Source organism: Lichenostomus cassidix, chromosome 2, assembly GCF_008360975.1.
Source record: "Lichenostomus cassidix isolate B80296 chromosome 2, HeHo_3.0, whole genome shotgun sequence".
NCBI classification, from domain to species: domain Eukaryota; kingdom Metazoa; phylum Chordata; class Aves; order Passeriformes; family Meliphagidae; genus Lichenostomus; species Lichenostomus cassidix.
In genome coordinates this window covers 100,542,238-100,569,781 of record NC_139482.1, presented here as the reverse complement: position 1 = coordinate 100,569,781, position 27,544 = coordinate 100,542,238, and the positions used below count along the sequence as shown (strand labels likewise).

Here is a 27,544-nt window from a genome sequence, read left to right as displayed (position 1 = left end):
GGGGCATTTCCTGGGGCAGATGGACAGTGAACAAGAGACTGTGTACAGCAGGCTCCTTCTGTCTGCACATCACTGCTAGTGCCAGTTAAGAATGAATAGTAACTCAAGCACAGTGAGGCCAATTAATATGTAGTTCCTGCCCTGAAACTTCTTTTCACCACTTTCCTTAGCTACCAGTGGAAGAAGTTGTTCCTGCTTTTATTACAGGATTATCTTCCTGACCTCATTCAGAATTGCAAAGGTGTTGAGGAAAAAGCAAATTTCTTCTAAAAGTTACATACTCTTCTGAAGATAGCTGTAAAATTCTAAAATACTGCAGAAATCTGTATTACCTGCTTGAAATGATCAAGCTGCAAGGTGTTAACAACTAGGAAGTGGGTACAAGTTACTTCCATCAGATACTTACTACAGTAATAAAAAGTAACAGCCGTGGCTAGAAGTGGCAGAAGTATGAGGTAGGAGTAATTAAGAGTCCAGCAGAAAGAACAGAAAAGATAAACTGGGTTGCAGAAGTCGTGGCTGTGTTAGAAAAGAAATGTGTGACAAAAATACTTAGGATGCAGGAGACAAGAAAAATATTTTGGCAGTATCTTATAAGGAGATCTGAAGACAGATGTTTCTTAGAATTAGCTTGTGTCATCTTTACAAGGAGAGATGATTTCCCAGTATCAGGGTCTGTGAACATAGAGTTTTTTCAGTTACAACTTCTTACTAAAAGTTTTGTTGCTCCAAATGTTTCAGTCCCGTAGATAATGATCACTTGGCTTCTCTGATTTGAATCCAGGATTTGTTCCACTCTTTTTTTTTTTTTCTTTTTTTTTTTGCGTCGAGTTCACTCTGTCGGGTGATACCTCATGTGTTGTTTAAGGACACGGTGCTGTGGATTTCCTTCAACAGAGTGGCGGGAGCTGGGAAAAAGGGATGAGACGAAAATACAGTAGTAACTCGCTGGGGTGATGGCCCTACTTCCCTCGCCAGGGTCTAGCTGTCTCCTAGGAAGCCCGAGGGCTACTCTGAGTTTCTGGGTACCAAGCCAGGATCCTCCAGTTTCACTTGTTACCTTGGTCCCTTGGAGCTTGGCACGTGCGGGGATAAAGCCGCCGCCCAGCCGTGCTTTAGAGGTCCTGGGCGAGGCTGTCCGGAAGCCCAGGGTCCCTTCCCATCGCAGGCGGCCCCTGCGCTCTCCCGGGCACCTGCGCCTTCCTTCTCAGCCTTCGGGGAAGTTCATCGCGTTCCCCTCTGGCTCTTCCCCGGCTCCCTCCCTCTCGCCTCCCGCCCTGCCCGCAGCCATCCGGCACGGATGCTGCCTCGGGCACCCTCCGCTCCCCGCAGCGGCCACTGGCCGCGACCCCGCGTCCTCCTCCTTGCCCGGGCTGCCTTTCCTGCCCACAGGACTGCCGAGTTTCTCCCTGCTCGCACTCGGGTTGCGGGGGGATGTTCCCCATCCTCCCCGGAACAAGCCCTCCGGAGGCGCTCGCCAGGGCGGCCGTGCCCGCAATGCCGTCCCGCTAGGCAGGTCCGGCCGCAGCTCCCATCCACCGGCCCCTGCCTCCGCCTCCTTGTCTGCCGCCCGGCTCCGCGCAGCCGCCGCCCGCCGGGGCGGAGGGTCCCGGGGGGAGGGTCCCGGCGCCTGACGGTGCCCCGAGGCGGGGCGATGATGCGAGGCCGCCGCCTCCGCGCTGCCTGCGGCCGAGGGGGGAGCAGTGGGACGAGGCGCGGGGTTGCTGCCGCCGCCGTCGCCGCCTCCGGAGCAGCGAGAGCCGCCTGCGGAGCGCGGGGTGCCCGGCCCGGGGCCGCCCGGTGAGCGCAGCCGGGGGAGTGGGCGCGGGGCGCGCAGGGATGGAGCCGGCGGCCGGGGAGGAGGAGGCGGAGAAGGCGGCGGAGCCGCGGCTGCTTCTTTGTGGCAGGAAAGTTTCGGTGCGGCTCGGCGCAGCCGCCCCGCTGCCTGCGTGCCTGCCGGAGAAGGAGGAGGAGGAGGAGACCCGCTCCCCGTGCGGGGCCCCGCCTGCCCCGGGCCACTTGGGCAGGGGGGTTGTTCTCCCACATCTCCCTCCCTGTCACCGGCCTCCCGGCCCCTGGCAGTGCCATCTTTGGGGCCCGGGCCTCTCGGGAGCCGCGGCGGGGCGATCGGCCGGAGGGCTTTTTGGGGGTCTTTCGCGGCCCGGGTGCGATCCCGGCGGAGCGGGGAAGCGATGCTGAGCCGGTGCCGAGCCGGTGCCGCCGGGGTGGGCTGCGGGAGAGGAGGGGCGGCGGGCGGGGGTCCTGCTCCGGGGGGACGCCACGCCGGATAAAAGTCCGTCGGGAAAGCAGCGGTCGGTGAATAAGAGCTGGAGCGGCGGGGGGAGGCTGGAGAAGGGGCACCCGGACCCCGGAGTGCATCCTCGGGGTAGAAGCGGCATGGCTCCGGCCGCGCTCCGCGGGACCCTTTATGTAACGCAGCCCCGCGCTGTGCCGTGCCGTGCGGAGCACGCCTGCATCGCTCCCCTCCCTCGCCCGGCAGCGTGCTCGCCTCGGCTCCCGCGCCCGGGATGCGACACCCGCCGGGTCCGGGCAGGCAGCTGTGGCTGCTGGAAGGAAGCGTTCTTGGCTCCGGATAGCAGGGAGGGAAAGCGCTGCCCCCCAGCTGAGGGAAAAGATCCCGTGTTCTCCGTGCGTGCCCCCGGGACTTGCAGGGGGGTCTCCCCAGCCCCGCTTGGTACTCATGGCGCTGTGCCCAGCACAGCCAGATTCAGAGGCATTTAATAACCATTGTCAGAAGGACTAATCGGACGCAGACTTTCAATGTCCAGATCGTGCCTTCTTTATGTATTTCCCACTTTTTTGCTCATTGAGGGTGTTGGGTTTCGTAGTTCATAAAACAGAAAAACATTTCTAGATACCAAAAGAAAGCGATCCAATGCTCCATTAGCATTCTTTCTCTCTTAGGAGAACAATACAGGCTCACTGTAAGCTTGCCCAAACATGGGCTGCCTTTTATTATATATTGGTACTGTGCCTGGTGCAATAGGTCCTCTTTTTGGCCGGATTCATATGCAAAGCATAAGTAAAAACTCAGTGGCACTCTGCTAATCGTGATATATTTGTCACAAATACCACCTGCCAACAGGCTGGGTTTTCACAAAGGGAAAAAGGTGGAATGCTTTGAACAAACCCAGTTGCTCTGTTTGAAGTAGCAGATGCTCGTCATCTCTGGTTGACCTCAGACACTTGCTTGGCTCTTGGAAGTTTCGTTGGTCAAAGTGTCTGGTACTTTTTTTTGCTACTGGTGGTGTCCATTTTCTTTTTTAAAAAGTTTACAACTTTGTGATTGAGTTGGAAGCCAGTGTAACATCTAAGTGTTGGTGTGAAAACAACTACATTAAAGATGACAGGGGCAACTTACCTTGTAAAAGGTTGCTGTATGGCCTTGGTCCCGCAGACCTGTGTGTACCTTAGCCTGAGGAGATACTGCACAAAACTCATCTCTCTACTTTGGCATCTGCAAAATTGGGTTTTCTTTGGCGGGTGTTCTCATCTGAGGCATTTTTTTGTCATTGCTGCCTATAGAGTATCATATCTGATACTGCAATCTTGAGATTGCTCACCTCAAGTTTATTGCAGTTTTATCCAAAGGTGCAGTAGCAGGAAGCTTTGTATAAACAAGTTAGCTAGGGGAAGAGGGGTTGGGTTTATTGTTAAGTACCCCTATTCATATTTATTGAAGGAAATGCAAAAGAGGACTGGAATAGACTTTGTGTTCCAATAGCCTTTTCAGTGGCTGGTTTTTATTTCAGTGCTGGTTGAAGTACTTGTGAAAATTGCTTGCCTGTGGGAAACATGAGGTCACAGTACATCACGGCACCCTCAGTCATTGTCCTTCTGTTCCTGCTGTGGATCCCATCATCAACAGGCTGCAACAAAGCTCTCTGTGCCAGCGACGTCAGTAAATGCCTGATACAGGTACGAGTTGTGTGTCCTTCCTCTGCTTTTGAGTGCTCGTGAAACAGTCCTGAAGCTGCATCTTGAAAAGGTCCGGGGATACAAATAAATGGTATTTTATGTTAAGTAGTGTCTCTTTAAAGAGGTGGGTTTGGTCTCCTACCCATATAAATGCAGATTAACAACCGTTTTATAGATAGAGGATACCAAGTGAGTGTTTCTATGGACATGTTCCTTTTTTTTTAATTGAAACTTTTTCAAGCCAAGGATTATGTCTGTCTGAAATGTTTCCCTTAACTTGCAATTTGTCCAGTTCCTTAAATCTCAAGCGCAGGGGCAGGAGTTGATGCCTGATGCTCTCCATAACATCAGGTTTGTACAGTGAATTAAAAGATGCCTAAAAACCAAGCCGAACGAAATACTTATGAGCTGAACTGGTAGGAAATGGATCTTAAATTCAGATGCTGTTTTTGACTCACTGCATGTCTGTGCAGTCAAAGAAACAGAGTAAGACCAGGTAGCTCTTCTTAGAGCAGGAGTTAAGAGGTGTGGTGTGCATCAGAACAAAAAGGTCTTTTCTAGCAAAATGGTGAGCAGTTCTGGTAGCTACCAAGTATTTTTTACTAATGGTGCATAGAGCATGCTTCTTGACTCCAGACACAAAATAGGGGGTTTCATGTGGTCAGCTGCAGCTTCTTTAAAAGCAACTGTTTTCTACTGCCTCTTTGTAGATTGGAAATGCAATATCAGAGTACAAATGTCATATGGCAGTAACGTGCGAGTGTGCTTATTGTAAATGCATGGTCACAGCCTGAAGAGAGACGCAGAAGTGGCCTCAAGCATTTCCATGTTTACTTCATTTCATTGACTTCCGTTTAAAATTTGCCTGGGTTACAAATAAAAATACTTGCCAGTTTCACAAATCCGTCCTGTGGAACGAAGACTGACTGTAGGCTGAACCATCTTCTTTCTGGCTTCTGCGCTGCCATTGCTTTAAAAGTAAAAAAAAAAAACGAAATTGCTGCTTCTTCCATCCTCACCACAGTCTGTGGAGTTGTTAAATACAGGAGCAAGAATGAGGCTTCTGATTTTTACCTTTTCAAACAGAACTCCAGTGGTTTTGCTGGCATGTTGGACATTGTGCACTGTGACAAAATGAGGCACTTATAAGACCCTTCTCTTGCAATTTTTAAAATCAGCTCTAAGATAGGAACCTGTAAGAAGTAACGTGCTAATCATGACATTGGATTTACATAGCACTTAAATAGTAAATCCAGTGGTACAGATTTGTTGATTCAGGAGAAAGCTGTTGGTCCAGGTGCTGGATTTCAGTCCTGGAAGCTGTTGATCTGCTGCTTGTTTTTCTGTAAGCAAAGGGGAGGACAGGGAAGATGTGTCTCCCTTTCTGGGGCCACTGATTGAATCCACCCTCCATAAAAGAACAGACATCTTCTCCATGAGTAATGATCTTTTATCGAGTCAAGCTTGAGACAGCAAGCATTTAAACTTTATTTTTATGAGCTAGTCTGAATAGTGCATAACCCAGAAGAGGTGGAGTTAATGCTGCTGGAGTCCTTACTCAGCTGGCATTAAATGGCTGAGGTTCAGCAGTGCAGGGAAATGGTGCACACAACTGTGCTTTCTTTGGATTATGTTGGCATTCTGTAGCAACACAGCCCTGTGCATGCGGAGAGACCACTGAACTGCTTTACTTGTGGTAGGTGTGCTCTCTCTTACTTTGTGCAGGTGATGTGGAGTCCCTTTTTAAAGCATTTCCTTAGCATCAAAATCATGTGCAATTCTCTGAGACCCTAAAGTAGCCCAGGCTGTGTGAGTTGTGTGCAGTTGCCAGGGAATTACGCTGTTCATTTCCACTGACTGGCTGCTGTCTTCCTGCACACAGGCCTGACTTACCAGTCAGTATTCATTCTTTATAGAAGAACAGATCAGGTCAGACTAGTCTGTTTGTGGATATGAAGTATCCTAAAGCTTTGACTTAAAGCAATTGTCATCTTTCCTCTTGGCTTTTTTTGTTTGTTTTAAAACTTCAATGCTTCAGTTGTGGCAGAAGCACTGCACTGGTATGTAAAGTGCATGTTATTTCCTGGATAGATATGCAAGTAGAGTATATCCATGTACTTTTTTTACTCTCTAAACTTGTCTATAGAAATCTGAACTTAAAAATAAAATACTGTCTTTAGGGAGGTTGCTTGATTATCGCATGATATTTTTCCCTCACCGACTTTTATTGCTGTTCAAGTTCAGCAAAATCCACATCTTGAAACCAAGATAATGTCACTCAGAGACAACTGAGGGAGGAAGCAGATTGTGAATGTTTGTCATCTGCATCTGTGTGCAGAAAGCGAGGCTGGCCTGTCCTGGAGACAGAGAGGCAAGAAACCTGCTCTCTCAAAAAGCATATTGTTAACATAAATATTTTTGCCAGCATGGCTGGAAGTCAGTACAGTCATTACTGCCACTCCTTAGGAGCTGCTCTGCTTAAGGGTGGTCCCTACACAAATATTTATTTTGTTAGATCCAGAACAGTGCATGAAATCAACAACTTGCATGGATTCAGCTTTTGCTTTGCATCCCAGGCTCTAGCTCCATTGGTGTTTCTCTTTCTTTCATAAGCAAAGGCCTGTAAGAAAACAGCTTGAGGCATCTCTCTGCATAAGCTCAGCCTTCACGAAGAAACTTTGTGGCTTCCTGTAGTTTTTGAGGGAGTTGTGGGTAAGGCTTGGGAGCATAGGGAGTGAGTCCACATAATTAGTTCCCTTGAAGGCTCTGGCCTTAGCTCCTTCCTTCCTTTCCACTGCCTGGGTCTGGGGCATTGGAGTCCAGGACTGTCTGCTGCCATGCTCTCCAGGTGGGCTGGGGGAGCCCTGGGCGTGCATGCCACGTGTGTTGCAGTGTTTATTGCAGCACATCTGTTGTTGACTTGGAGGCGTGGGTTGTTCTGATGTTTCCATGTGTGGAGGAGATGAAAAGGCCAGTTGTGCTCGCTGGGTGGAGGGGAGGGGTATATTGTGTCCTTGCAACATGGAGGAAATCCTTGAAGGCAGAAACCTCTAGGATGAGACGTTCCCACAATTGTTCATAGCAAGTGGGTTTCAGGCGAGTCCCAGGTTGCTCTTGTGGTGCAGAGCTCCTGGCAGGGGTTGGGCTGGGGTGGAATGTCCATGTTGGGCTGGAAGCTGAGCTTTGCTGTCTCATCTGCAACAGTGCTTTAAACTGCTGCTGTGCAGGAAACAAATGGTGTTATAATTCAGGCATGGATTTATGGCTGTTTTGTGGAGAAAAAAGGATTTTCTCTCCTGAACTCTTCAAACCTGCAGCCATCTCAGCTGGTGTGGTTCTATTCCAATTAAAATCTCTTTTCATCTGTCTTCTTTGCCTTCTGTTAATCTTGTGTACAAACTTGTCAGCTTGAAAAGATTTCCAAGACTTTTTAGCCCTGTGGTATGAAATAAATGCCACTCCTTAACTTCAGGGCTTCAGCATCTAAAAATTACTTTCAGTGTGCATGTTGTATCTGCAGTACGTAACCCAGTTGGGTTAACAAAACAGTTCTGTTTGGTTTGCTTCCAGGAGATTTTCTGTTATTATACTGTTCTAGGAAAAAAGCTCTCTTTCTTTCACTCCTCCTTCTAGTTTGCAGAGATATTTCCAATGCCTTCAGGTCCTGCTTCTCCCTGAACCAAGAAAATGCTTTCTGGGATTTCAAGAAGGCTTTGGAAAAAATGCAGGTGTTAAACATCTCCTAAAAATTTTCATTTGCTCTCTGGAGCAGGAGGATCTTTATTGTACAAACATGCCTACTTCCTACTTAATACTGTATTTTTAAACTGTGAGGCTTATTTCTTGCCTAGCAAAATACATTCTCCAATGCACCTTCAGTAGTTCAGCTTGGGAAGTTGCCAAGTCGACTTATGAGTAATATTTTCTTCCACTGACTCCTCACCACCCCCAGCTATCAACAAGGAACATTCCTCATTCTGCCTTGCTTCACCCACATCTCATGAAAGCATTCTTTTAAAAAGCTGTATCCTGTACCAGTATCCAGTGTGGATGAGTCAGGCAGGAGGGCTCAAAACTGGTTAAGGAAACCATGGATGTGCAAACAGATATATGGAAAAACATACAGTTATTGCCCTGAAGTGGCGGAAGACTAACTAATTAGGTTGTTCTTTCTTCCTTCCTCTCACTCCAAGTTTAAAATAAAGAAATAATAAAAATAAATTTTTTTAAAAACCAATCCAAAACAACAACAACAAAAACAAAACAAAACAAAAGAAACAACCCACCCCACACACCACCCTTAAAAATTATATTGCTCATAAGCCCTTCTGATAAAAACAAACTTGTTACAACACTGATGTGTAATGATGCTGCCCCCAAGTCAGTGCTTACGTACATAGAAGCTAAACTGAATTTTTTGTTAACATGTTGCAAGTGCAAAATATAAGGTTACATTTAATTCTCTGAGAATACTCTTCCATAAAACTGAAACAATTTGAGTTTAGTGAATTTTCTGGCTTCTATTCATGCATAACATTTAATAGTTTAGTGAGAATTGCCTCCTCCCATATGCTGGCTTGTTGCTGTCTTTAAAAAGTAAAAGTTTTTTGCCTGGTTTTACTGTTGAAGAATAAATTGGATATTTTTAATGCTAACATGTATTAATATTATTTTCTGGCCAAAATAACAGTAATTTTGGTTATTTTAAAAGTTGTTTTATTCAGGCATTTTATTCTAAAGGCTGACAAAATCTGTTTATCAAATGGTAAGATAAATATTTTGGAAAAGCATCATTCATTCACATAAATCATCTTTCTAAATTTGTGGTGTCTCCTCTTGTGGAAAAATGTATATATTTTGTTAATCAGCCTGTTTTCCATCTTTTACTTGGAAACATCTTTTATGTGGAAACAGTGATAGGTGCCACTCATAAATTTTGAGGATGAAAAAGCAATAAATCTTGGTAGTTTTCCACTCTGTAAGTAAAAATTCAGTACTTACCAGGGCTGCATATTGCAGAAATGCGTGTGGAGCAGGATTCACTCTCGATCAGTGAGTGGGGCAAACAAGTCACAATGAACTGTGACCTCACTTTGCTGATGACATTGGTGCCTCTAAGGAGAGGTGTCCCTGACACAGCTGAGGTGGAGCCATGGGTGGTGACTCCAGGATAGGAGAATTTCAAACCAAACCACCCTCCTGCTCCTCTTTCCTCTCCATGCAGTGTGTTCCTCCTGTGTTTCTGGAGAACAGGATCAAAGAGTGGGGTTGGGCATAACCTTCTCCCTGGCCTGCTGTGTAGCAGAGATTTGCCAATAGCCCTTCCAGTAAAGCCAGGGATGGAAGGATCCCATGGTCAGTGTTTCCAGTAACGGGATTTAGTTTTCTCCCCAGTTGAGTGTAATGTGATAGTTAGACAGACGTCATCAAAACCAAATTCTTAGACAGGACAACCAAAGGGACTTCTTGGCTTGTCTGTGTTTTGCGCTATGATGTAATTCAAGGCTGTGAATTATTGTCATGTAGCCACAGTCTCTTGGCCAAACCGGAATTACTAGTATGGATTTGAGCTAGAGGGAAGGAGACCGCCTGGTTTTTAGATTTTCTTCATCCCTGGAGTCTTTTTCCATGCTTTGAGGTCTTCAAGTGTGTGTTTCCAGCAGGACTGTTAAACCAGTGCCTTTGGTTTTAGGTAGTACAAAGAGAAATATTTATGCTTCCACACCTTTTCCACCTTTTTAGGTTATTCATGGTTAAAGAAAAATGTGTGTCTATGTAATTTCACTTTCTAGAGGCTCTAGAAGTCTTGGAGGTATCCCAAGGTGTCAATTTGGAGAAACAAAGTATAGGGTTGTTTTTGTAATAGCAAATTGAATCATCAAGACCTGGGAGGGAGGGGCAGGGGGAGGGAAATCTGGGCACTAATATTGCAAACAGAGAACAATCTGTAACAAGCATTTGGAGATGAAGAAAATCCTGTGGTCAGACAACTTAACTGGGTAAGTTCCTCTTAGAATCCAGGGATAGGTGTGATGGTGGACATCATGCGTGTCTTGAGTAGGCACATGTGGCTTATGGTAGCTTTCTTTTTTAGCTAAATTATAATGTTCACTCACTATTTATATATAAAGAAACATCCTTTGAATTTCCTGTTGTGATCGGAAAAACATTCAAAGAAGTTGTAGATTTAGCCATGCACAGAAGTGCACACACCTTTCCCATGAATAGGACTTTTTGTCTTTGAAATGCTGACTTCAGATTTGTCTTCAGAATGTCACCTTTAAGAAAAAAAAAAAGGCAAACTTGCAAAAGATCCTTTTGTAAACTTGTATCGGTTCTTTGGCTGGAGCCTCACCGTTTACTCACTGTGTTAGTGTACTAAGCTTTTTTAATGCTCTAATTTGAGTTGTAGCTTGAGGAAAAATCATTCTGCTGTGTAGTTATTTTACATCTGGGATTGCTGCAGTGTAATGAGTGTCTGTTGATTTCAGGAGCTGTGTCAGTGCCGCCCTGGGGAAGGGAACTGTTCCTGCTGTAAGGAGTGTATGCTCTGCCTGGGCACACTTTGGGATGAGTGCTGTGACTGTGTTGGTAAGTTTGCATTTTCAGGAGATCCTGCCACATGCTGAGCTCGCAGTCTTAAAATAGAAGTAAAACACAGGGACAGAATCAGTATCTTAAGCATCTTACAGCTCATTGTGTGGGTACAGAATGCATTACTGTGGAGACCCAAACATCTGAAGGCTGTTTGCTCTGTGGAGCTGGGGATGGCAGTAGTCCAGGTATTGCTTGTTAAATGTCATCATAGCTATGAATTTTGTCTCTTGAACACAAATCTACTTTTTGAATTGTCATCTTGAAGATACTCCACAGCACCTTCTTCATGGGGACAGATGCTGTGTGAAGGTTTCTACCAGTAAAGGGTGCATTGACAGGTACAGCACTGGGACACCTCCAGGACTGAGTTGGGATTGCTAGTAAATATGCATGGCCCAGTGTTTTCACTTTTATTTGCAAAAAGAGCTCTTTGTGAAGGGTAAAAAAGAAGCAGACAAGGTCTTACCTAGGACTAGATGAGTCTTAACAAGAACACGTTGCTGCTAACAGGTAGTGTTCAGAGTGCCCAGATCTTTGCAAGTGAATGCTGTCCCTGCTTAAGGAGGTTGCATTCTAGTTCTGTCTCTTGTTTTAAATAAGCTTCATCCTCCTGTAGTTATTGTAAGTTTGCCTGTGCTGCCATCCAAAAATTCCATTAAAGGAATGCATCTTGAGTGTTGTACCTGCTCTTAGCTTTTCTAGGTCAGTTTTCTCTGAATTCATGAAGATGATTAGTGTCAAAATTCCCATTTTCAGTGCAGGTTATTTCCCTAGTTTAGAACCATCATCTGCTGTAGAAGGCAAGGCATAGTGTACTGATGTCTAGGGAGAGGTAGAAACTACCTCTTGGGATTGTGAAATCCACACACAAGCTTCTTTTTATAAATCTGCAGGTGACTCACTGTTCTGTTGCTCTTTCCCATAGTGTCTTCCAGGAGAGGAGTTAACAAAGTTTCAGGTTCAGTTTCCTAGTACTGAGTAAACTAAAACATTTCCTGATGGTCCTTTGGCTGCCTCAGACCTTTTTGGATTCTATGGCATTGTCCTATTCTTCTTCTCTTCAGTAGAGGATCATCCTTGCTGTAGCCTTATTCAAATGAGGAAACAGGAATGCATGCCATACCTGACTTCCTAGAGGCAGTTCTTTGCTGACTCCTGTGCTGATATTTAAGTTTCTTTATAAGCTGATCATGTCTAATGTAAAAGCAGATAAATTTTTGTGTCTTTCAGATCATGTCTGCCCTGAGGTCAGGAATTATCTCCTGCCCTCCACCACTAACTGTCTTGGTGCTCACTTATATCCCCATGTTTTGTGTGGATGTTCTCTCCCTTCTCTGACAGGGAGAAACTTGCTGAAGGAGGGAGAACAGCAACACGTCCCTCTTTCCCTCTGAGTTAAGCTCTTCTAGTCCCTTGTATGAAGGTTTGTCTGCTTCCATCAATTTGATTACCCATTTCTGCATCTTCTCATCCATTTCAAAACAGTAAACACATTTGATCCTTACAGGTTGCTCATAAGTTAAAACTTCTTTATTTTAGTTTTAACCAAATCTGCTATTTTATAATATTTACTATATAAAAATATTATTATAATTCAAGTGCTTTTAAAAACAGTAGGAGTGAAGAATCTTTGTTAATGAGCATTTACCCATTAAACTGTGAGCAATGGTTTTTTGGTACCATCTTACTGTAATATTTTCATACTGTATTGATATGCACACAAACTTGTACACATTCTGTAGGATTTTGATAAACAATCTTTAAGTTATTTTTTTCCCCTGTGTCTGTTTCTTATCAGTGAAATTTATTTTCTGAATCCAACTTGGAAGAGGTCTGGTCTGCCAGGCCTAGAAAGGCCCACTGGTATCTGTTTCACAAGATTATTACAATGACATCAACTAAAGCATACATCCCTCAATGTATCTGTACAAAACTCTTACCTGGTTTGATAACTTCCTAACTGTATTTGTTGTGGGCATCCTTTATTACAATTGTATGGTTAATATAGTGCTTGTTAAAGTGTGGTTAATATTAGTGCTTATTAAAAGGTTGTAGGGCAGGGATAGAAATTTTTTATTAAAGCAGTAACTCCAGGAAGGTCCGTGAAGAACAAACCCAGTTGATAGGAGTAGAAAAACAATAATTTACAGTAGGAAGTTTCAGTAAGTGAAATTATTTTTTAGTGTGACCTGATGTTGTTTGGAAAAGACTTTTTTTTTTCCTACTTTGTACTTGGCTCACCCTTTTACAGGAGCAGACTGTCTTGGGGTGTTCCTATTTCCAAATGCTAGTAATGCTAACCACTTGCTTAAGATTTGCTAGGTCCCATGCTAATCATCATGGACAAACTTCCCTCTGCTTTGTTCATTATGGAAATCCATCTACTTAGGTTGAGAAGATTATGGGTTTGTATAAGGCTCTAGTTAAACACAATTATTTCTAAAGCTGGAGTCTTAGTGGATCTACAGGGCAGGAGATACTTCTCTGGTTGTGTGAGGCAGGTAGACTTTGAACATTCATGTCCCATATCACTTTTATTCTTGAAGAGTTGGTGTGCTTTGCAGCTGTAGCTGTCTAAAACTGTGTCTGTGAAACAGCCCAAAATCATATCCAGATGTACATGAGGAAAACGGATTTGCCTGTCTTTTGACAGGTAATTTCTAACTGTGTTTTACGACTCCTGAGTTTTAAATACCTGTGCAGATACAAAGTTTCTTTTTAATCTTGGTGGTTTCCATGCTTGGATTAAGTTTAGATACCCTTCAGTTTTGCTGCTAGTAATAAATGTTAGTGTTTAAATGGTTAATGAAAAACTGGCATGGGCATTGCATATCATAAAAACATTTTGTAGGAATTGGCAAAGTGAAAAAAGATTACAAGGTTTCAAAAAAGATACTGCAGCAGACGTTGAAAAATAAGGAAGAGGTAACCTAGAAATGAGTATTTTGCCTGCAGTGACCCCTCCAGCTAAGCAGCAAAATGAAGTTCATCTTGGCTGTCTCTACACAAGTAAAGTAATTCAGACTCATGCTCCCTCCTGATAGCAATCTTTGCATCTCTGGCAGATGACTAAAAAGATCTAGTGCTCTGCTGCAGCAGATGAGCTGGAATACTTGAATTGTGATCAAAAGTTTCATGTACCTCAGACTTGTCAAGATATTCCCTTCTTTCAGTCCTAACCTTGCATTCCACGTTTTTGCTACTATTGATTATACTGGGCTTTGTCTATTCTCCCAGGGACAACAAAGCTTCTACTGAACCCTCCATTTTCTAAGCTGTAATGCTAACACTAAAAGGGAAGCAAAGTGCTGTTTAGATGAGGTTTTTCTTTTCACGAGTCACAGGTGTGTTTTGTGGAGGTCTGAGTGATCTGAAACCTGCAGTTATGGAAAGGTCATCCTGCTGTATTTGATAGCACTTCTCCTGTTGGCCTAAGAGTGGGATAGATATGAAGGACTTCTGTTCTGTTCTGTTCTGCAAAAAAAGAGGCAATTTTAATTCTCTAAATATTCCAGCCTGTCTCAAGAAGAGCTTAGGGAGTTCTGTGTGATTTATTGTTTCATTTCTCTGCAGGTATGTGTAATCCTCGCAATTACAGTGACACACCTCCAACATCCAAGAGCACTGTCGAGGAGTTGCATGAACCAATTCCTTCCCTTTTCCGGGCACTGACAGAAGGGGATACTCAGCTGAACTGGAATATTGTTTCCTTCCCTGTGGCAGAAGAACTGTCACACCACGAGAACCTCGTCTCCTTTTTAGAAACAGTGAACCAGCCACAGCATCAGAACGTGTCTGTTCCAAACAACAATGTCCACACACCTTACTCTAGTGATAAAGGTAATGACTGTAGTGTCTAAATCCCTAGGATTTCCTCTTGTCTCTTCCAGGAGCCTTCTTGGTGCATATCCTATGCTTCTCTGTGCTCACTTCTTCTTTTCCCGTAAGAATGTGTGAAAGGTTCAGCCTAATTTTGAGCCTGACATAACAGAAGGAGTGAGGCAAAAGTGTTGAGGAACATAGAAGATGGTGTTAAAATGACTGATGATCTTAGGAGACACTGAACCACGTGAGTTTCTCTCTATAATTACTCCTGTGGCATGAAGCAGTTTGTTCATGTTATTTCATGTGTGCTGGCACGGTATGTTCTCTGACCTAGAAACTGTTACCTGTAGCTTAGGAGACAGGACAGACCAGAAACTGAATCCAAAGCATGTATCAGTGCAGAGGTAAGCAACTGAAACATGGCTTCAGAGGTCTGACAAAGCCACATGCCATAAGCACTTATATGTGGAACAATTGTTTATTTCTTTCGTCTGAGCTGGCATAATTCATAATCTTTAGAAGGATGTTTTGTATGAAATCCAGGATTAATAGTAAACCTAAGCAAGATTAGAAAGATTGATGAAGGAAGGGTATGTGACAGACTGTCTTCAAAATAAGCAGCTTGGTGGTACGGGTTCAACTTACAGATTCATTCCTATTATTTCATATGAAGTTTTTTATATTCTTACCTTCAGTTTATAGGACAGACTTCAGAATATTATTTGCTGTGGCTGGGTCAGGGGAAGATGAGAAGCCTGAGGTAGTGTTGACAGTGGCGTAAGAAAAATACTCTCTGTTTCTTGGTTTCCATACTAAACCTGAAACACTTTTCCCTGCAAATCATTACGTCAGACTTTAAAGAATCTCATAAAGAGTTCATAGTGAAATTGCTGCTTAATAGGGAAAAAAGAGCATCTGATTTGTTTTATTAGTGCAATTAATGCTTTGCTTCCTTCCCAACACACACTTTAAATATTTGTAACCCCATATGTTGCTGTTGTGATGGCCCTTTTATCTTATCAATAAAAGATACCCTAATTGATGGACATGCTGCTTTTCCATACCAGGGTGAACCATTGACCTATTTGTGTTTCTGAGTAGGACTGCTGTTGATTAAATGGAACCGTAATGGCAACTTTTCTAATTTCCTTTGGCTAAGGCATGTTAGAAAAATAAATTAATTCCAGAACTAGGAAACCAGATGGTCAGAAAGCATCTCATTCATATGTCTTTGATGTTATAAAAATGCTTGCTTGCCGTTGCGAGAATAATGTACAAAGCCATGTAAAATAGAAAGCCACAAAAAGCCCTGTGTGCAAAGACTAGAGTACTTACAGTTATAAATTAAACTCAGGGGAAAAGAATTATGTTTAGTACAGCCTTGAATATATCCCACTGTACTTAGGTACTGCAACCCAGATGACTGTTCCTTGACAGTCCTTTACTACCGTACCAACAGGATGGACTAATGATAGTTTTGGATGAAACTTGGAATTTGAATTGCATCTCAAGGGTGTGGAGCAGTTTTGAGTTCAACAACACAGACAAATACATAACATTGCAATATTTTCTTAGTCAAAAGTCTCCTTCATTTGCTAGGAACGTATTAGAGATTAGGTTGAGAGAGCTCTTACTGGAATGATGACAGTCCAAAAACAACAGTTATATTTGGAAATAGTTACCAAATGCCACTGGCTTTCAGGCCTCAGCAGACACTTAAAACAGAAATATATGTCAATTTATGAGCTCTTCTTGTAATCGTTGGCTATGTCTTCTCCATCTTAGTGACCAGTGAAGCACTGGAAAAGATAGAAAATGACTTTCCACATCCTATACTTTTAAGTATCTAAATATGTAAGCCTGCTGAAGAGTCTCTTTTCGTGGTCACAACGTAGATAACTTTGTAGTGCTCTGCTTCCACAAAAGCCATATTAAATTTTTGCTTATAAAAACATCGATGATTTAAGCATTGAGAACAGAGGAAGTGGAAAGAAGAATTAGCAGCTGGCCTCGGCCAGTTGATGTTTATTTTGGTGGAAGCAGGACTACTGGGGAATTGTGCTGAATGTTGTGTGAGCCACGAGGTAGCATTGTTTTTAATACTGTGTTGCTGAGTTCGTTGGGGAAGCCATAATCAAAACATAGAGGAGTAGTAGATCAGCAGCTGAAGAGCCTTGTGAGCATGGGCACAGTGAGGGAGCCGAGGAGGTTCCTGGAACCTGATGGCTTCTGCACGTGCAAAGTTCAGTCACACAATCAGGTCACTGGTTTCACACACTGGCAAGTGTTAGAACAACCACTAAAAGACAGGAAGGGTCTGTGAATGTGTCCGTGTGTGCTCAGTGGCAGTAAGCACAAGCATAGCCTGCAGTGGCAGAAACAGACCATCTCTTTACCCTTTCCTTCTCCCCAAAAATGCTGCTAGGCTTGGGGGTAGGTCTTGCAAATGGAGATGTCCTTAAGATGACTTGCTAAGCAGGTGTCTTCAGGGCTGTGATGATCAGGGATTTGAAAGAATATTCCTGTGAGCAGGAACACAGATGCCTTATGTTTTCTTTAGGGTGCTGTGCCTCCTCCATTTTGTGTTTCTTCTGTGGCTCCTTGCATGCTTCCCTCCAACATGATGTGCTGGCATGGCCTGTAAAGGGAGAGGGGCTAATGAGAGGTAGATTTTGTAGGGAGACAGGAGTCCCTGTGCTGTCTTCTGGAATACATTCCAAAATTTGGAAAGGCTCTGCTTACAAATACCCCTTGTCACATAGTGTAACACAGCTGATTTTAGTTTTACTGTGCATTCTTGCAGGGATGGCCATTAAGCTGGCCCAGGGTGCCAGACTTGCTTGATGCAGTTCTGGGTGAGTGCCAGGAAAAGCAGCACCAGCCACGGGAACCACGAGCTTTGTGCCTGAGTGGCGTGGAGCCACCGGCCCCGGGAGGGCAGCTGTGGATCTGGGAGGAGGTGGGGTGTGGTGGGATATAAAGCATTCCTTTCTCGCCCCAGCCTACTCTGAACCCAGCCGCCAGACCTTGAACTTCCCCGTTATATTCCTAATGGGTGTTTTCCCTTTTTCCTCCAGTGAACTGACTTGTAATGTTTTAGCTGCCAAAGTTATACATGCACTGCTGGAGCTGCTGTAGTTCTTTGTATCAGTTGTTCTGGCACTTGAGCCTCTACTTCAGAGAGGATTGTGATGGTTATTAATTTAGAGCTACATTTGTACTTCATTCTCTTTGCTTTGCTTTTAGCTGATACCCTCAGAGCTCTGAACTGTTGAGTTCAGATGTTTAAATAAGCTTAGTTGTTTCAGATGATGACAGGATGTTGGCGAGAGGGAGAGCATAACTAGATAAATTTTGGCAATTGATAAAACAAAATCTGTGTTGTAGTTAAGGGTGTCTGACTTACACTGCTTGGTGACACAGGGGATGGTGCCTGCTCTGCGATTCTGCTCCCCTCCAGTGCAACAGGGAGAGGAGAGCTAGAAATCCAGTGAAGAGGCATCTACCTCTGTAGGTAGTCTAGGAAGATTTCTTCTCAAATGTTTCTTTTTATAAATTCTGATTGACATAAAATTGACTTGTCCAAAAGTAGTAGATTATCTCAATTGATTGCTCATACTCAGTTGCAGGTTAATCTCTGTGTTATGGCTTTCCCCTCTTCCTGCTACTGCACTAGATGTCTTTTTTTTTTAGTGCAAGGTGTCCCTGCCAACAGAAGAGTGACTGGAACTAGATGATATGTAAGGTTCCTTCCAACCCAGGCCATTCTGTGATAAGATGGTATGACTGCTGGATTTAAGTTTTAAGAACTTTTAGAGCTACCAATAAACTGGCCAGCAGAGAGCTGATGTTACATAGCACATTTAACTTCAAAGGTTACATAGAGCAAATTAACTAGAAAGGTTCTCTGAGTTGCTAAATTCCTCTGTATTACACCAATACAGACAGTTTTATAGCAGAGCCTGGTAGTTTCTTTTGTTTATTTTTAATTTAGACTTGGTTGTTGTTTCTCCTACACAACCTTCACTGAGTATGAATTTTGATGGGGTAAAAGGTGAGAAACTAATATTCCGGAAAAAAATGTTTGCTGCTGCATCCTTCTCCCTCCCTGCAGTCTGTGGTCCTTAGTGTGTGAAAATTGGCAAAATGCAAATGAGAAAGCTGTTAACTGCACTAAGTCATATTGTTTTTATCTACACTGAGGGAGCCAAGTGATGACTCTGTAATTAGGTTTGTGAATCAGTTTAAATACTCTCCTGCATCCCAGCTGAGCCTGTAGGTATGTATTTTTTCCCCTGTGTAACTCTCTGCAGCCTATAGAGCAGCATTTAGTGCTTGAGGGGAAGAACTCTGCTGCTTTCAGTAATTTAGTCTCTACATGAGCACAGGGGCACTGCTGAGGAGGGGACTAGGAGTGCCCTGTGATAAACAAAGTGCACCCTGGCCAATCTGACTTGTTCAGACCTGGTGAGTCTCTCAGTGAGCAAGACTTCAGAAACAATTTTGTAGCATATACGTGGAGCATGTCCTCCAGCTGCTTACAAGAGCTGCTAGGAACCAGAAGGATCTATTGCTGGCTCTGGCCTGCCACACAGAGTTTTCTCTCTCCCCTTCACAGCATTTTTGTACTGGTTCTTGAGAACCTAATCCTCTTGACTTGTGTGCAGGTGGAAATAAACTTCACAGGTGAGCACAGCTGTCTCCTTACACAGAAACGACTGGATATTCTCTGGTATGAAGACAGCCTGCAAGTGCTGGGAGCAGTTAGCACACCTCAAGAGTGTGCACAGCTTTCCTGCCAAGCTTCCCTGACCTACCTAGGCTTTCCTTTGTGTGTTGCAAGTTGGACTGCAGTGATCAACAGAGAGCAATGAGTGCTTCTGACAATGCTTTGGATGGTTACTTCCTTTAAAGAGCTCTTTCATTCCAATCTGGAGACAGCCATGAATCATTTTGCCTTCTCAGGCGTATCAAGAGACTAGGTCAGTCAGGTGGAGATGGCATCCCACAAGGTGATTTTGCAGGAAGAAATCTTTCTAGATTAGCCAGGATTGCCTGTTCTGGAGGAGAGGCTTTGTGCCTCCAGCTGACACCGTCTCAGATTACGTATGGAATTTAAGGTCAAACTTAATGTAGTCACACTCCAGTAGAAAACTACTAAAAAAGTATCAAAGGAGTGAATAGAGATTAAGCAAAAGGACATAAAGAATATGAGTAACGTGCAACAGAGGCTTCTGTAAGGTTCTTGTGCTTGAACCCCAGCACTGATTCAGATGACTGATGGGACATGAGGAATACTGCCTGGAGGCTTGCTTCTACTTTCTCATGCTTACCCTTCCACTGAAAATTTCCTGAGAGGAGAGAACAGATGCCTGGGAATATCTGGGCCTTCTAGGAATGGATGGTGTGTGGTCCTCCTTGGGACCATGGCAATCTGAGCTTTTTGTCACTGGTGATGAAATGTTGCCAAGTCCTTGTGCATTCCCCATAAAAGTTGGAGCTGCTGTCTGGTCTCTGGATGTCTTCTTGCCTTTGAGGCTGTGGTGGCTGCATCTCCCTACTAGTTTTCAGCTTTGTCTAAGCTGAAAAGGTGTGCCCCTATCACTCTTTGCACATAGTACCATAGCATACACTTCTGTTAAGCTCTTTCCTCTTCTCTGTGAATCGAATGTCCTTACTGAAGCTGTAGTTGAGTTGTCTTTGTTGAAGTTGTAGTGAGCTGTTTTCAGGGAGGGGTTTTGTTCTCTGAGAACTCTATTTCTCTGGTTGCTGTGCCTCAGGATATATTATAAGGGCTTATAGAAATAGAAGTGCCAAGAATGGGACAGGACTTACACAGCTGCAGTAGACTTTGTTGACGTTCCCAGAAGTACTTCAGTTACTGCAAGATTTTCTGGACAACTTGCAGCTTTACTTGCAGCACAGCTTTTCTGGGAGCAGAAACTACTTCAGCTCTGGGTCTGCCTTTCATCCCCAAGATTGCCTCTTGCACTCTATATGGTGTCTGCAAGACATGCACATCAGTTTGGAGCCTGACCAAGGCAGTGAATACTCTGTTGCTTTCAGTGGGCTGGCAGCACATCCTCTGACCTTCTTGAAGCTCTTTTGATAGCAGCAAAATAATTTGACAGTGGTCAAAATTGGTCATTAAAAAAATCCAAACCAAACCCACTGTCTTTATTTACTATTTAAATTTGGATTACTTCTTTCTAATCCACATTAGAATGTAGATCAGTGGGTTTCTCCTAGGTGCATCATGAGTAGTAATAGGCTAGTAAGCCCTTTGACATCTCCTGCTCACAAGTCAGTCTGATGTGCGTGAGTGAGACATTCATGTTTGCAGACAGCTACTAGTTGTGCTTTCCCCAAAGTGTGCCAAGTTGTGATCCAGGTAAATGTTATGTCATCACAGTCCTTTAGAGGATGAACAAAGTTTTATGGTATAATCACCTGGTCAGTATAGAAGAAGGATGGTGGAATCTGTCATCTTGGAGAATTGGAAGTGGACTGAAGGGGGGATGGTTTTATTTTATAGTTGTGGTGAATGTCTTAGCTCCATTTTGATATTGCAACACCAAACTTCATGGCATTTCAAGTAATTTGATGGGTGTTGGAAGCATGAAGTCAACACTGAGGCAGAAGGCACTTCTTAAGATTAGTAGTAAAACTGGTGGTGTTGTTAAAAAAAAGAAGAAAACCGTGTGCAATTTCGTGCTAATAAAAACAGAATTCTCTAGGTCTGTGATTTAATCTGGTTGAAGATTACTGTGGAGTTTGGTGGGGGAGAAAGAAACATTTACATCCAAATAAGTAGGGTTTGATGTTTTTTTAAAACGACTTCTCTAAACCTGAAGTTTTTTGTGGTAGCATATTACCTTCAGAGGACACATTCCTGCTTGTAATTTTGGTATAACTCATCCTTACACTTTGGAGGGTATCTCTCATAACTGGGGGACAAAACTCAAAAATATTGTTGCCTGTGACTATAGAAGTAAATTAATCCAGAAGATCAGATAGCAGGTTGAGTTGTAGATGCTGAAATTTTGAAGTTGATACATGTTACCTTGTCTCTCTGCCTTGCCTCTCTGCTTTCACTGTCACCTTTTTTCCTTATGCCTCATAGTCCTGTTGGTTTGCAATCATACTTCTAAAGCCACGCATTTAATTAATTTTAACTAACTTTTAAAAACATTTTAAGACTGTTTAAACCAGATTTTTCCCCCTCTTGGTTTAGAACACATGTGTACTGTGGTGTATTTTGATGACTGCATGTCAATACATCAGTGCAAGATCTCTTGCGAGTCCATGGGAGCTTCCAAATACCGATGGTTTCACAACGCCTGCTGTGAGTGCATTGGGCCAGAATGCATCGACTACGGCAGTAAAACTGTCAAATGTATGAACTGCATGTTCTGAAGCAGGAAAACTGTAATGTAGCAATACTGAGGCCAAAGTAATCTCTCTCAGTTAAAGAGACTGGGATTGCAAATACTGAGTTTTGGTGGAGTGCCTGCTGGTTGCAATTAAATGTACCCGGTTGAAAAAAGGATGTATAAAATCTGAAAACTTTTTTTTTTTTTTAATTCATGTAGGCAAGGCTAACTAGTAGATGTTTAAACACTATGTTTTAAACTTATTTTTGTTTATTTCTGCTCAAATGGTACAGTCATGCTCATCACTGCTGTTCTGATTGTTTTCCTTTGATTTCAAAGTATTGACTATACTGGTTTTCAGAACATAGTACTCTATCTTGTAGTTTAGAGTAGGGAAACTTTTAGAATGTGGTAATGAGATTTCCATTAGCTAAATTCAACAAATGAATGAATGGCTGCTAGGTTGGAGGGAGGGTGGATGTTGTTTAGTGGCTGGGTTTTTGGGATTTGGTTTCTGGTTTTGTTTTTTAACTTTATTACCTTCCAGTTTTTGAGCTTAGCTTTTTATTGTGAAAATAGTATTTGGCGAAAAATAAAAATTCATGCTTTCTCTTTGAGTTCAAAGCATGGGCTGTCATGGATAAAATCCTAACTTCTTAGAAGGGCTGCCCAACAAAACACTATGTATGGAACACTTTTCTTCCAAGCTTCATTTGCCCTGCTCTCGGTAAGTTTGTTGGGGCCTGTGATGCATAATTTATGTGTTAAACAAAATAATCTTTTCAGTCTTCTCTTAGATCCCAAAATAAAGCTGCTAAGTGCAGTTGCATCTCCCACTTTTTGCACTGTTCTCTAGGGTTGTTACTCCCTGAACATTCAGTCCAGTAAAGGAAACATGAAAGGATTTAATGACTAAAAGAATAAAGAATTAAATGAACAAGCAAGTGCTACAGGTCTACCAGCTGGGCAGCTGGCAGCAAGCATGCTCCCATTTAGTAATTTCCTGTGGATATTTATTCCAAAACATTATTATTATTATTATTGATTTATCTTTTTCCCCCATGAATTTTTGTCAATGGAGAAAGGAATATGTGTCTGCAAAGGCAAAGTTAAAATGTTCTGAGTTTAGAACATTATCCATTTTTTTAATTCAGAATTTTTATATGTTGATAGTTACATAGCAGTTACTATACCCATTTAAGGGCTCCACTGATAATGGTACTAAGTACAAGAATAAAGTGTATGAGTAGTTAATGATCAGCTTTTGGTATTTATAATAATGTAGGTTTTAACTCCTTGAATTTTTTTAATGCATATATGAATATGCAAACACAAAAAGGAATTTGACGGTTCATTTTTCTCTCATTAACCTCAGTCTAGGGCAATTACACTGTTTTCTAGTTAAATCTGTCTATCTGTACCATGTACAAATGAAAGCAGTCATTTTACATTTATTTTGTTGAAAAATTTGCCTGAATGTTTTCATAAGTTTTTTTTCTCATGATACAGTTCTTCCAATAAGATGGAATAATAATAATTATGATAATAATAAAAAATCTACTCGTATTAAATAATGTTACACTTTTCAATGTCTTTTCCAGCTATAAAGATATACTTGAAAGATGAATGTTTATTGTTTTGAACTAGTGGATAATGGAATGTCTTCATACTTTAAACTTGCAATTATGTGATAAGAGATCATAGACAAGAATAGAAAAACTTAGCTTATCATGGAGGAGTTGTTCTTCTTGTATTTTACAACTCATGTTATATTTTCTTCTGCTAGAATTTCTTAAAATGAATGGAGAGGAAGAATATGTTAGGGTAGCTGTGACTGTAGCTGGAGGTTGATGTATCAATGTTCCTGACTGAGACAGGAGATGTGTAGCAATCAGCAAGCAGGAGGTCATTAGCATGCTTCAGATTTTTGCAGTCTTAACTTATTGGAAATATGAGGGTAGCTCAGAATCTTCCTGGGGGAGAAACAGGGCTGATGTTTCTGGCCAGGCACCTGCTGCCCCATGGATCTGTGATATGGTCTCTATTTACATCCTCAGAATTTCACTGTGAGGTCAAATCAAGGGGAGCAGGAGGGATGGGGGGAGCAGCCTAACAGGTGTCCAGGAAATGCTGTGGGGAATGGCATAAAAATGTAAACACAGGTGTGTGGAGTGGCCTGAGAGAAGGTAGTGCACACCTTCTGGGGCTTGCCTTACTTTTTGTAATTCCTGATGCTGTCTAGAGTTTGCTGAAAATGTTGTGTGTTCACAAATGTCATGCAGCAACACCCAATGTATTTTATGACAATGAGTGTTTTAAGAGGTATTTTAATAAAAAGACATTACTGGATCTTGTGTTTTCTTTCTCAAGAGTTTCTCAGCGAAACACTACCAGGAAGCATATTACAAAAGTTACTGATTTAGATAGATGGTATAATACAGAGAATTAACTCTCCAATTTTTTTTCCATACCTTAAAGTGTAGCTTCTAAGTTTTTTTCTGTACATAAATGATTCATACTCAGAATGCTCTTTCTGAAAAATCTAACAATTTTAGAAAGTTGTTTAGTCTTATTCATTTTGCAGGAAAAATCATAATTTATTTTGGGGTCTCTTATTTCACCCTACATCTGGATACTAGTAAATGGTCACCTACACAGTAACATGTTTTTAAAACTTCTTTTAGTTAGGGATGTTCTCCAGGTAAAGCATCGGCCACTTTTATCACTGTCCTTTGGGATAAAATTGTAAATCACTGAACATGAAGGGAAGTAAAGAGGGAATTCAGAGTAAGAAATTATACAACCCCTAGCATGTTGGGGTTCTGGCTGAAAAGGGGTTAAGTGCCTTTTGTTATTCTTTCTCTAAAAGTAAAGGAGGTTTTTGTTTAGTTGCTTTGGGGTTTGGATTTGGTTTGTTGGGGTTTTTTTGGTTTTTTTTTTTTCTTACAGACACTTGAGTACAAAGGTCATAACATGACATTGCTTTCCTGTCACTTCTTAAGGTTCCTGGTTTGCTTTTAGTACGCTTAATGGATTTCACATTTAGTCCTAAAAAATAAATATAAGAACACCTGCTTGCATCTTTAATAATGTAACTATGGTCACTCCAGTGTTCCTCCCAAAACTGTGGCTATTCTGATACCTGATTCCCAAGCCACTCATCCTGCTGGCTGGCAGGACTTGAAGTTTGCTGTTGAAGGCACAGTGACACACAGACCCACACAACACTGATACACTCCGGTCTCTCCAGCCCTGTGATGTGTGGTGCTCTCTCCTGTGGCTGGCATTACACCTTCAGGGGCACAGCATGGAGACCCATCACCTGGGAGGAGATAAATGAGAAGAGAGGACAGATTGTGGTGATGAGGTACCTGCAGAGCACAGCCAAATAAGAACCTAACATTTTCCTGTTAGATCCTAATGTCTGTTGGGCTTGGCAAACACCTGTACCAAGATCTGACACATTCCCTTAGCATGACATCTTTCACCAAATCACCAGTACATCATTAAAATTTGTGCTACTCACATGGGAAAGCATACTTAGATACAAAATACTGCAAGGAACAGAGCAAATGATTCAGACAAATCCACCTAGGATTTGTAAGGGTGGCCAAGGCTCGAGTTTTCTCATACCCTTTTCATTGCTTAAGTATTTATAAATTTTCTTCCTACTGCAGAGAACTTGGAATTATTTGGCTTTGAGCAACCTGATCCAGGGGAAGGTGTTCCTGCCCAGGGCAGGGGGTGGGAAATAGATGATCTTTAAGGGCTCTTCCAACCCAAACCGTTCTGTGATTCTATGATTCCATAATGGTGCTCATGGGACTTGCTTAGGCAGAGTTCAACATCACATACCTTTTTTGGCTCTCTTCTCTTCTCTTCTCTTCTCTTCTCTTCTCTTCTCTTCTCTTCTCTTCTCTTCTCTTTTCTCTCTTTCTCTTTCTCTTTCTCTTTCTCTTTCTCTTTGTAGTATTTTCTATGAAAAACATACTTTCTCCCCCAAAGGCATTAACTAATTTACTACTTCTAGGTTTTCCTGTTTTATCTTCAGGCTCTCATTTGTTGACATCTGTTTCTGTATGTGGCCAACTAGTTTCTCTCCTATGCTAAATCTCCTCCTGACCACTGTGTATTCCTTTATTGCTAAGGAAAATTACACAGCATGTCTAAAGTTACCCCAGAATGGTACAGTCCACAGACTTCCATCTTTCCAAGACAAACTTAACTCCAGAACTGGCTTTGTTGAAGTAGTAGTAGAAGGAAGGAATTATTCTTTAACAAAGCTATGTATTTTCCCTTTTCTTTCCCTGACCAAATGCTAAAGTTCACCTTCATCATTAGAACTTTTATGAGGCTCAGGTACCTCAGCAAGACTGAATTTTCAAGCAGACAGCTTGCTATTTCCTTGCTTCACTTTGTATTTCAAGCAGTAAGAATTTGCTGAGTGAACGTGGGGCATGTTGAGGGTGTAAGAAAGTGTCTCAGTCTGTGTAAAATGGCCTCAGACCACAGGGAATTTTGCAAGTCAGAAATCATCCAAATGTGTTTCACACGGCAGTAAATTGGTATAGTTGGCACTGCACACAATCACTTGTTTGTCCTCAAAATCTGGGAGAAGATTCATTCTGGGTTCATTAGCTGATGGGCCCATTGTGCTTGAACTTTAGTTGGCAGCAGCCTCTGATAATACACATTCTTCAGAGCTAAGAGCCTCTGGCCACTGTCACTTCAAGTGGCGCTCCTCATGGGCAACCATCTCCAATTACTACGGGATGTTACAGAACTAACCCTTCTCTCTTCTTTTGCCAGGAGTAAGGGGCCCTTTATATATAACAAAAAAAGAAACATGTTAGCTTCGATGTTAAGTTAAATAGCCTAGTGAGCCCTTGCTGTTAAGGGAGACTGGAAGTTGCGACGTTATGTAATACGTGGTAGAGACAATATCCCTGTGCTCCAACACTAATCAGAGTGTTTACAACCCTCCCTTTTGTATCTTCCACTGAATAGCACAAATTCCTGTGGGGGACCTTTTACATTACCGCAGGAGGTGGCACAAAGAGCTCATTCGACAGGGACTAAGCAGCATTGAGTCTCAAGTGAATAAATGGAGCAGGTGGCACGCTGCCACAGTATTAATGTGTCCAATAGGCCGGGGATTATGCTTGAGGCTGTGCGAATGAATCGGCCCTGCTTCTGACTGAAACAAATTCCCCTGTTGATAAAGAATCCTGAAAGGGATTCAAATTACGCAGGTGCTCAATGTAACAGAAACTTGCATTGTAAGAGGCAAAAAAAAAAAAATCACAAAATTCCTTTCATCATCACTGTAAACAGGATGCATGTTGAGATGGGGATGTGTTCCTTGGCACAGGTTGCCTCAAGCAGCACCAAGAACGTTTCTCCATTTCCCTCGTGTTCCAGAAAGTGGTAGTGAGGAGTGGTAACTCCTCACAGGAGGTCGGGTTTGTTTTGCAGGATGAAGCTGAAGCCAATGGCTGTTCTCACGTGAACAGAGGATGTGGAATTCTGTCAGCAGCAATGTCACAGGGAAGGTGGCCCAGGTGCCCCCAGCTGTGGGGCTGTATCAGCTCCCACACTGAGACTGATGGCTTGTGGTGTTTGCTGACTTCTCACTCTATCAGCTGTAATCTCACAACACATTCAGCTATACCTGGCTTTAATCACTAACAGAATCACAGAATGGGTCAGGTTGACCACAGTGGGTCATCTGGTCCAACCTGTCTGCTCAAGCAGGATCATCCCAGAGCACATTGCACAAGATTGTGTCCAAATGGTGTTGGAATATCTCC

The 27,544-nt window shown here is 42.8% G+C and overlaps 1 protein-coding gene across 1 annotated transcript; it reads left to right on the top strand.

Moving 5' to 3' along the window:
- Nucleotides 1-1,663: 1,663 nt before the first annotated feature.
- On the top strand, nt 1,664-24,083 carry TWSG1 (twisted gastrulation BMP signaling modulator 1). The gene is made up of 5 exons (XM_085052556.1): nt 1,664-1,800; nt 3,774-3,939; nt 10,431-10,530; nt 14,110-14,376; nt 21,596-24,083. The coding sequence occupies exons 2-5, from the start codon at nt 3,817-3,819 to the stop codon at nt 21,775-21,777; spliced, it is 672 nt and encodes a 223-aa protein (XP_084908682.1). The 5' UTR covers nt 1,664-1,800; nt 3,774-3,816; the 3' UTR covers nt 21,778-24,083.
- The last annotated feature ends 3,461 nt before the right edge of the window (nt 24,084-27,544 follow it).

What these genes read in the sequence shown, in the direction of transcription:
- TWSG1 (XM_085052556.1), top strand. Translation starts at nt 3,817, where the DNA reads ATGAGGTCACAGTACATCACGGCACCCTCAGTCATTGTCCTTCTGTTC. An exon ending in TCAGTAAATGCCTGATACAG is followed by an intron (nt 3,940 to 10,430) that starts GTACGAGTTGTG and finishes TGTTGATTTCAG; the next exon opens with GAGCTGTGTCAGTGCCGCCC. An exon ending in TGAGTGCTGTGACTGTGTTG is followed by an intron (nt 10,531 to 14,109) that starts GTAAGTTTGCAT and finishes ATTTCTCTGCAG; the next exon opens with GTATGTGTAATCCTCGCAAT.